The sequence below is a fragment of the Rhodamnia argentea genome, chromosome 9, assembly GCF_020921035.1.
Source record: "Rhodamnia argentea isolate NSW1041297 chromosome 9, ASM2092103v1, whole genome shotgun sequence".
Lineage (NCBI taxonomy): Eukaryota > Viridiplantae > Streptophyta > Magnoliopsida > Myrtales > Myrtaceae > Rhodamnia > Rhodamnia argentea.
Genome location: NC_063158.1, coordinates 24492641 through 24503212, shown reverse-complemented (window position 1 = coordinate 24503212; position 10572 = coordinate 24492641). Strand labels below are relative to the sequence as shown.

General features: G+C 40.4%; 2 protein-coding genes across 4 annotated transcripts; one reads left to right on the top strand and one right to left on the bottom strand.

Annotated features, from left to right (window-relative positions):
- The first annotated feature begins 678 nt into the window (after positions 1–678).
- Positions 679–4204, top strand: LOC115733411 (cysteine-rich receptor-like protein kinase 5). Its single transcript, XM_048285737.1, has 7 exons — positions 679–1550; positions 1886–2038; positions 2131–2252; positions 2388–2598; positions 2876–3113; positions 3274–3424; positions 3528–4204. Exons 1-7 carry the CDS (start codon positions 779–781, stop codon positions 3879–3881), a joined length of 2001 nt encoding a protein of 666 aa, XP_048141694.1. The 5' UTR covers positions 679–778; the 3' UTR covers positions 3882–4204.
- Positions 4205–5266: 1062 nt separating this feature from the next.
- LOC115730944 (probable UDP-3-O-acylglucosamine N-acyltransferase 2, mitochondrial) lies at positions 5267–9751 on the bottom strand. Of its 3 annotated transcripts, XM_030661560.2 has the most exons (10): positions 9342–9751; positions 8578–8784; positions 7790–7866; positions 7263–7312; positions 6964–7028; positions 6807–6858; positions 6662–6732; positions 6417–6483; positions 5748–5819; positions 5267–5611 (listed from the first exon to the last, which is right to left on the bottom strand). In XM_030661560.2, exons 1-10 carry the CDS (start codon positions 9509–9511, stop codon positions 5561–5563), a joined length of 882 nt encoding a protein of 293 aa, XP_030517420.1. In that variant the 5' UTR covers positions 9512–9751; the 3' UTR covers positions 5267–5560. The 3 variants fall into 3 exon arrangements, with proteins under 3 accessions (XP_030517420.1, XP_030517421.1, XP_030517422.1); XM_030661561.2 differs by lacking the exon at positions 7790–7866 and having other exon boundaries at positions 8578–8789; XM_030661562.2 differs by lacking the exon at positions 7790–7866 and having other exon boundaries at positions 8578–8750.
- Between the last annotated feature and the right edge of the window lie 821 nt (positions 9752–10572).

The window sequence follows — 10572 nt, the reverse complement described above, 5'->3', positions numbered from 1 at the left end:
TAGGTGGGTCCAAGAACCGGCAGATATTCCTGCACTGTTGGTGTGTCTCAACTCTCTATGCAAATTTGAGCAAGGGTCTGAGCTGAGCACCATGTGCTTCAGCTGAGCCAAAGACAAATCTCATTTCACAAGCCATTTTCGTCTGACAAAGGATCAAATGTCTTCGAACTTTTGAGAGTCAACTTTTCTATTGGTTCCCTTGGTTGGCCGGAAAGGAAGTAAAGTTGGGAGAAAAATACCATTATGTGGATTCACACAATGATATATGGGATATTATTTAGCTACTGGCCTTGGGAAGAAATGGTTCGGCTAATTGAGAGGCTACTGCCTCCAATCATCTTTTACTTTAAGAGAAAACAAATTATAATTGACATATCGGTCTGGTCCGGTCAGTCTAGGAGGTTTGGTTCCACACCTAGCACTGGAAATCGGATCGATTGTTGCCGGTTTCGAATTTTTGAAGCTAAGAATTGCCTAGAATCGGCCGGTTCGATCTCGTTCAGTATCATTCCCGAGTTGGAACAGGACCGGTGTCACCCCCATCATGTCATTCAAGAAATCAAGCTCTTAGGAAAGAAATAGGCAAAAGACAAAACCCATGTGTTACATAGTTCTCCACAAACACAGTTAGCAATGGCTCAAGCGGGACAAACTTCCCATATTTTTTTTTTTTTTTACTTTTTGAGAATCCGCGATTGAAGGTGGATGATGTACAGAGTCACGTAGACTCGTAGTCCTTTACCATCTTCAAACATCTCTGTTGTGGCCTCGCAATTGAATGGAAAAGAGAGAGAGCAAAAGGATGCCGATGGCACGTTTTCTGCTTCCTTTCATCCTCAGTTTTTTCACCATCAAAGCTGCTGAATCCACCCTCACCATGAGCAAACATCACTGCTCAAACTCAACCACCTTCTCTTCCCATAGCACCTACCACACCAACCTCGATCGTGTTCTCGATGATCTCGTTAGAGAAGCGGGTGCCGACGCTGTTGACGGGTTCAACTTCACTTCGAGGGAAGCCAGCTCGAGCGAGGCCGTCTACGGCAGCTTTATGTGCAAAGGCGATGTCTCAAAGAAAGAGTGCGCAGAATGCGTCAAGAACGCGAGACTTGCGATAACCCGGATATGCCGGATGACGAAAGTCTCCTTCTTGTGGTACGATCAGTGCATGTTGCGCTTCTCCGACTCCAATTTCACCAGGAAGATGGAGCTGGCACCTCTGTTGGATGGATACAATGAAGAGAATATAGAACAGCCAGATGAATTCATGAAGCTTCTGAACAAGACGATGGATCACGCGGCTAGAGAGGTTGCTCGGCATCCTCCTAGGATGTATGGCCATTGCGACGCCAAGTTAAGCCAGGAGAAAACGTTGTACACATTCGCACAATGTGTGCCTTATATTTCCAATAACAATTGTTCAGAGTGCCTTCGCAACGCCTTATCGAGCCTCTTAACCCTCCAAAAGGGGAAAATCGGGGGCCGAGTGTTGCTTCCAAGTTGCTTTGTCAGGTTCGAGATTTACCCGTTTTACCGGAGCAGCTCAAAAGGTACGGTAGACCTTCATATTGGATTTTTCAAAAGTTCATCATCATACTTGTTACTACATCTAAGATTACAACTGAGTTTATGTTGTCCGCTTAAGCTGTGTCATTGCTCTTCGAGGAGTTATTAAGAGATTTTCAGCCAGCAAAAGAGTTCTTTTCTTTTCAATTCTACCACTGTTAAAATCTTTGCAGTTAGATTGCTCAATTGCTACAGCATTTGAATGGAGTTGGGGAATCTCTTGTCTCGTCTATGTGCTCGAACATGAAGCTTCCATCACGAGAAGGAGCCATACTTTCATGTATGTAATTGAAACTATTAACTCCGCCAACAAATGCAGGGAAAGTGCACTTCCTGTTGAAAATATCGGCTGCAATCCTCGCTGGAGCCGTAGGATCGACGCTACTTTTTTGCATGATAGTCTGGCATTTACTACGAGGAAGAAGAGCTTTAAGAAGGGAGAGCGGAAGTCGTACAGAAGAAGATCCGATTGGTAACTTGACCGAATAATGCTATGGCATGCATACAAGTTTATTGATTCTGTTTCACTAGATTCTAAAGATATCTGAACTATTTTACTGCCAGTTAGGAGGCAAATTTCTGAACTCCATTCCCTGCAATTTGATCTGCGAACGATAGAAGCCGCCACAAACAAGTTCTCGAATGACAAGAAGTTAGGGGAAGGCGGATTTGGTCCAGTTTACAAGGTAATTAAGATGTTCAATCAGATCATTCAGCTTTTGACTTATCAAGAAGCCGATGCCTAATTCTTATACAATGAAGAAGCAATAGGAAGCGTCCGTTACGAGCAACTTTCGAGTTTTTATGTCTTATGTTTTCAGGGTACACTACCCGGTGGTCAAGAAATTGCAGCAAAGAGGCTATCTAGGAGCTCCGGACAGGGAGTCGAAGAATTCAAGACCGAGGTCGAATTAGTAGCCAAGCTTCAACACAGAAACCTAGTGAGGCTATTGGGATTCTCCATGGAAAGAGATGAAACAATACTAGTCTATGAATACGTGCCCAACGGGAGCCTCGATTGCTTGTTATTTGGTTTGCCACTCTTTATCTCCTTTTCACCAAGTTAACACACCATCATATTAGTGGTAGCAGGACGACGAAATGCAAACAAACATCCTGTTCTTGTTCTGCTTAGGAGTTCTCCATCGTTTCTTTATACATTAAAATAGATATGGAAGGCAATGAATTACGTCATAATGAGAACATCTGATCAAAATTTGATGAAAGCAACTACATGTGATGATCTGGGCATGAGCATTATGGAAATACGAGTTGATGCAACTTACAGATTATTTCGACTGATGTACAGATCCCATGCTCAGTGGACAACTGGATTGGTCAACACGTTACAAGGTCATGGTAGGGGTGGCACGCGGACTACTATATCTTCATGAAGATTCTCGGCTTCGAATTATCCATCGTGATCTCAAAGCCAGCAACATTCTGCTAGATGCTGACATGAACCCAAAAATCTCAGATTTTGGTTTGGCCCGAATCTTCGGTACTGATCAGACTCAAGCAAGCACAAATAGAATCGTGGGAACATAGTAAGCTCAACACCTGCTAATCCGACTTGCTGTTGAAAAGAGAAGAGTGCGCCATTAGCATTGAACTTGGGGCATTTGTCCTCATTTTGTTCAAGCATTTTATATCCATAGTGAAAATTTCTAGGTTATCCTCTGCGTTAACGTATTGTGCTCAATGCAGTGGCTACATGTCTCCTGAGTATCTGATGTTTGGACACTTCTCAGTAAAATCCGATGTCTTCAGCTACGGCGTGTTAATGCTAGAGATTATAACCGGCAAAAAGAACAGCCAATTCTTCGCATTGGACTGCGATGACGGCCTGCTAGGCTATGTGAGTATCTTAATACAGCACTTCTTGTTTTGGCTAACATCACTGTTGATAGTAGCACAACGGCAATCCGAATAAAAATTACTAATACTAACTAATCTTTTAGGTTTGGAAGCACTGGAGCAACCGAACTCCGTCAGAAGCAGTGGACCCAGCTTTAAGTAAAGCTTACTCCGTGAACGAAGTGATCAAATGCATGCACATTGGCTTGCTCTGTGTGCAAGACGACACAGAAGACCGACCTACCATGGATTTGGTTATTCTCATGTTAAACAGCGAGTCTATTAGCATCCCAGTGCCTCAAAAACCTTCATTCTTCTTTCCTGTTAAGAAGTACATACAGCCACCTTGTGTGCTGAACTCAGATCAATCTACCAACAAACTGGACCAATCTAATAGCAAGATAATGTCACCGTGGTCTGCTGCTGATAGTGGTTGCGCTGATTCAGATCCACGGTAGCCGAGATTTTGTGGCTACCATTTAGATTAACTCATTGTTTAGATTTTACCAGACAAATCCGGTAGGTACACTTTACTGTTGTAAGAGAATTGATGTATCTTCTTGCCAGGACTCTGGCTTATTATTTCTAGTATGAGAATAACAGAAGGGCAAACAGGTAAGAGCAATACCATTTGCTTGGAAGAGCTTGGCAATTAGAATGTGATTAACATTTAGGCTTTATGACATGGCACATTGTGACGAGACTCGTGTTTTTACAGAAATTTCAGTTTTTCATGCTTCAAATGTTGTATATAATTAGAAAAATTTTCAAGTCGTTCACTCAAAATGGTACAGCCTATCATGGCATCTGATTCATTTCTTCTTTGTTGCACATTAGCATAGTCGATACTCTGGAAATAGATTTTAGTTCATGATTTCGAAATTCGCTGACTAGAAACAGAGATAGTACGGCAAGAGTCCTTGTGTTCAAGATTAAGGTGTTCCTACACACCATGTCCACATAATTGATAGCCTCTAGAAGCCAGACATGTTCTTGGTTGGACGATTAATTGATCAGGATAAAGGGTCTGGAGAAAAGTATAAAGCGCATAGCAAAAATTAAAGCTTTCACTATCCTCAGATGAAAGAAAGAAAAAGGAACGGCATATTGCAGGAATAGTATAGCATGAAGACAGAAAAGGTTATCCTCTTTGCCAGGTCCAGGGGAAAAAAAAAGGCCACTTGAACAGAGTCTATACATGAAGACAGAAAAGGGTCCCCTCCCCAGCACAAAGGAATCGACTTTTGTGGCATATTGCAGGAATAGTATAGCATTATTGTGCAATAAAGTCAATAAAGCCGATACATCACTCAATCACAACCTCTCAGAGCATCCTAATCAGGGTCACACACGAGCTCAAAGTCTCACTTTTTGGGATTCCTTGGGACCATGCCTTCAAGGAGACGCACCACAATTAAGAGCTCAAAGTCTCACTTGTCTTCGGTACTCGAGAATCGTTAAATGTCTACGCTTCACATCAGTTTCCCAACAAAAATAGCAATTTAAAAGGCTCCAAACCTTTACTTTCACCATTCTTTTGAACCAGTTTTCTCTACTCCTCTTCCTTTATGGAGGAAGAGGAGAAGAAAACAATCAACTGATAAGTCAAGTAGCATTTCTAATTTAGAGAGGTCTGATGCTTTTAAAATGGTATGCTCCACTGAAAGACTATTAGATGAACTTGTAAATGCCTAAAAAAGAAAAGAAAAGAAAAAGAGGGTACTGAAAGGGCCAAGTCTCTAGACGGCATGCATGTCTACTTGTGGGGTCACAGGCCACTTCAAATTCTATTCAAGACTATCAGGATGATATTAGTGGAGACTTTTCTGTGCAAGAACCAACCAATGAAAATAAGCATTGGCCACTAAAGCTTGAAAACTTGATTCAGTACTAAAGCAACTAGCGGGACATGCGGACCTACAATCAGGAAGTTTCATACCTGACCAATTTCGCCACAAAAGAAAGAATATGTTCCTAACAAGACAATATGATAAACAATGCTCCAGGAACGTCTTCCTTTTTGGGCTGGTGGTGGGACAGAGCAGACCCGCCTTCACATGATATTTCCACATCAGGAGGACGATGTTAAAACGACTGGAATCTTATATCATTAGCAACTTCATGGAACACCTCTCCTTCAAGACCAACCACGGGAAACAACTTGTCTTCTCCAGATACCTATTGGCACCTGCAAAAACAGCCGATACATCAAATTGAATATTGGTCAGCTGACACCACCACCAAGCTCTTGATCCTGGTAATACTCAGTGCAACATCAGTAAGATGAAAACTCCAAAAGCATTATCAGATGATAGGGTCCTTACAGCCGGGAAGCCGCCATAATCCCCTGGCTCTTTTATGTCCCTGATGACACAGCTGTTTGCAGCTAGACGCACCTGCATTTTCAAATGGTGCTTGCTTGTGGCTAAGACTCTTTACACATGCACAGGCAACTATGTTTTCTTGATTAAGTTGCTACAAGAAACTAGTGCAGTGATTCCAAATGGGATGTTAAAGTTTACTGCAAATCAACCCCAGCAAAAGTTGCATAATAAGCAACTCAATGGCAATAACGTAGAACCTATGAGTGCTTCTACATGTAAATGCATGTCATCCACAATCCAATTTCAACTCCAACTAATCTCTGTCCTTTTAAGTTTTGAACCAATGAGAATGGTAAGGCAATTTGAGGGGGTTAACAGAAGCTAAGCATAGTTCTTGGTCAAACAAGTTTAACCAACCAGTTGCAACCTATTGTTAAACATGGGCCATGACATGACTAATGAAGTTTGCAATGATTGAAATACTAAAGGATATGGTGTTCAATGAACATCATAGGATTGAATCACATTAATGTGATAGCGATTTTTCTGCCATAAGAAAGCTCAAAAGCAAAAGCACCAGCTTAGATCATTACAATGTACAAATTATCATATTGAACTCATTTAGCAACTGTACATCACCAGACAATTCTAACAAGAACAAATGGATACCTTTGATGTAATAGACACATGATCCCGAACAGCTGCCCTTCCACCTAGAGTCACATAATCTCCTAAACTGAAACGAGGAAGAAGTCAAAAATCATAAGTATGGTTGTGCAAATTAACAACTCAGCTTCTCCAAAACAGAAAAACTAATCAAAATATAAACTTAAATGAGTTGTGACTGGAGAAAAATGCAGAAAGGTCATTCACAAGTTCCAAGATTATAAAACTTCTCAGTGAAAACAACATACGTTGCTGAACCGGCAATTCCAACTTGACCACAGAGTATGCAACTTTTCCCAATAACTGCATTGTGGCCAATCTGAAAAGCCACAAAAAGTTCATATCATAAATCAAGCAGTTTTATGGAAAGATTGTAGTCAGCAAAAAACCTACCTGAACTAAATTATCTATCTTTGACCAATCCCCAATGACCGTATCTCTCCAACTGCACATGTATATAGTTCGCACGATCAGTCTTTAATCTTAATCTCACAAAAAGGATTTCCTTGGAATCGTGATATCTCAATAGTTCATTTGGAGTGCAACACACCTGCCTCTATCAATACACGTATTTGCACCAATCTCCACATGATCCCCTATCCTAGCAATCAGCATCTGTCAAAGGGAAAGGAGAAGAAAAACAGATCACATGTTGTGCTCGATGAACCGGCTGGAACAATCCCAAGATTCCAAACAGGAATTGGGCCTTGGTCCTCCAGTTTGCTCACTGAACAGCTATGCGAAAACCTAGATTGGACCAAACAACCATGGCTGGACAAGACTAAAATAGATTGCAGGCAAGAAACAAGAATTAATCAGACTCTTCACAAACTAAAACGCAAGACCAACTTGAGGCTTCTTCAACATGTTTCCAGACTCATCCACAAGAAATCCAAATCCTGTAAACAAAATGACACCAAAATTCAGGGAAGGAAAAAAAAAAATGACAACCAGTAACCCTTATGTCAAGAAGAGCAAGTTTGTGTCTTGGTTAGAAGAAACTTCGGTTGAAATTCTTAGATGCAAGACCTTATTTATGAGAACAAACAAAGGATATCTTAGAAAAATGTTTATAATACCACATAGCAGCTGGCAGCAAGTTTACCAACAGATGTTCGTTTAGCAATAGCAGCATCCATACAAGCCAATGCAAAAGGTACGCTATCATCCCATCACAAAGCAAGCATGTAACAATCACCAACGCAAACACCATCGTGGATTATGTCAAAATAGCACATTCGTTTTATAATACAATAGGCCGAGACACTACCAATGGAAATTTAAGCAAAAATCACACAGCCATTTAAATGAGAATCGAAAGCACTCAAAATACTGATGAGAAAAGCTAATAAATGAGATAAATTGTCCTGCCTTACCATCTTGACCGACACATACTCCATTGTGGATTATGCATGATCCACCAACAGTGCAATTACCCAGTGAAACATTGTACCTGTTGAAGATGTGATTACTAAGTAATGCCAATTGATTCTTCACAGTTTAACTGGGAAGGATACTATTATACATTGTATAAATAGTTCAAACAACATTTCTTCAACATAGTTGACATGTATAATGAATGTTTTGAGCCTATGCATGGATATAGGTCAAGTATGATAGAGCTAGAATTACTTACCTTTGACATTGAGCACATTGTTTTGCTAAAAATTAGGCCATTCCAACCCTATGGAAGGAAAAGGCTGATTCACATTCTAATTTCTCTTGGAAATCAAGAGACAAACAACTTAAAGATATTTTTGTACAAGAACTTAAATGTTACAAATAGAACAGCTAAACAGAATTGGAAATAGAGAAACAAGACTGCAAGTTGTGGTAGTGCGAAATAATATAAGCCCGTTCTTATATGCTTGCTTGCACAATGTGCATGAAATGTACAGGGACAAACACAAGTTAAACAAGTTCAACTACCTAATTGCAAAGAGCCACCTCAAAAAGCACACCTAACCATTATGTAGAGGGAAGCATAGGGATCCATCGCAATACACAGCAGCCAGACAACATACCAACCTCAACCTAAAGGTCCAGCCAAGCCAAGTATGAACAGAAATACATACAGTCGTACGAATGAGAAAGTACTTGAATCCAGACAGATGCAACATACACCCAAGCAGCAATCCAAAATAGAGAAGGAAGTAAACGCTACCCAATATTCGTTGACTGGCCAACTGTAACAGCGGGTCCAATAACTGTTCCTGATCCGACATGTACATGTGCACCCAGCACTGCTTTTGGATGTACAACAGCACCCACTTCAATGAGTGCAGTTGGATCAATGCAAGCAGACTCATGGAAAGTTCCACCTCCGTTTGGCCATCTCTGAAATTCCCGGTAACTTGGTCCATCACCACCTCTAATCTTTCATTTAGGGGATTGCAAAAGTAGGTTCAGTGTCTTATAACACTCGAAAGAGACTGTGCTAGTCCTACATCTGCCAATATACTTCCTATTCCACATCAAATGCTAATGTGCACTTAGTATCAGACACACTACAAGAATGAAAACCACGCTTAAAGAAGTGGCAATATATAAAATACATGCTACAACGTTTTTAGCTGAAACTTGTGAGTAACATAAACAAGAAGATCCTAAGTAGAAAATTTCAATTTTCCCATTCTCCTTTCACATCCTGTTCCTCATTTTTACAATGCCCATTGACACCTATTTCATGCATTGTTGGCGCGCTTCATGCTTTTGCTTAGAATGAACCGCCGGTCGTCAATTGTCCTCAGGTCATTATCTACCAACTAAAACTTCTAAATTTCATAGAATCAATGTCAAACATTAGCTAACATGGCATTAGAGCTTGAAGCGCAACTGCTAGGACTTGATCTTCTTCTCAATTATAACTCTACTCAGAGCCACATTTCGTCGAACAAATGAGCCGCATGACACTTGAATGAGACAAACCTGGAACTTGCATCAACTGAACATGTGGACAAACTCTGAATGTTTCCCATAGCGAACGCAGAAAAAAGATTCAATTTTTCCTCGTGCTTCGTCTTCGAAAGGAGGAGGGGGACCGAACTTGGAGCACCAAAAGGAGCGAGCTTTCTCAGACGAACCGCCATCGACGCCATGAACAGAGCAAGAGGGGTGTAGATGGGTGTCGCCCAAGTAGTCAGCAAGCAAATCTCGTTCTTATGGTGGGATGTGAACAGGCCCGAAGTTGCAGCAGAGGGCGACCCAAATACTAAACTCCAGTACTGTCTTGCATTTCGATATGGAAAGGTCGGAACAAGAAGAAAATTCAAGGAAACTGCGGGTTTGTCCTGCGAGGGGAAAGAACAAAAGCTTTTGGTCAACGGGTGAATGACCTACAGAAATTTGGAGGGACGTTGAAGTAATTGTCCGAAGAATTTGAATAAATCAACTAAAAACTATTCCAATTCCATAAATATGAAGAAAAATGATATAAATGACCCTTATATTTTGATATAATATACAATGTGGTCCCTGAATTTTTAATTGGACCTATATGATCCCTAAATTTTAACCTAATATATAATGTGGTCCTTGAATTAAAAGGTCAAGGGATCACATTGCACATTAATCAAAGTTCAAAGACTATTTGTATCATTATCCCTAAACATGATAATCAACTAGAATTTTTGTACTGGTATTGATTGCACATGTGAGAAAAGTTTATAAAGTTAGGTAGATTTATTTGCTAAATTTGTATTAAAAGTTTAAAATAATGTTCAATAATTTATTTCGAGCTCGAAGACGAGAAAATAGAGAGCTAGGGAGAGGGAGAGGGAGAGGGAGAGGGACGTTTTTAGCTGAACTACTCTCTCTGTACCGCTTGTGTGGTGTATAAAAATTCTTCTCATTTTGTAAACTTTAACAATATTTGTTGAAATGGGAAAATTTGTCCGAAAAGTCTTAAACTTATTGCGGTTTTGTCAATTTAATCACAAACCATCTAATTGTGTCAATTGAGTCATGAATCTTTACACGTTTCGTCAATTGAATTCATCCAACCAATTTTAATTGGAAATCATTGACGTGAAAGTCAACCGTCCTATATGGTACGGTTAGAATTGGCATAAATATTGTATCTAGAAGATTTAGCAACCGTTGAGTGAATAGAGTATGAGCCCGATGATTAGGTCGCCCATACAATCAAATTTTTGGATTT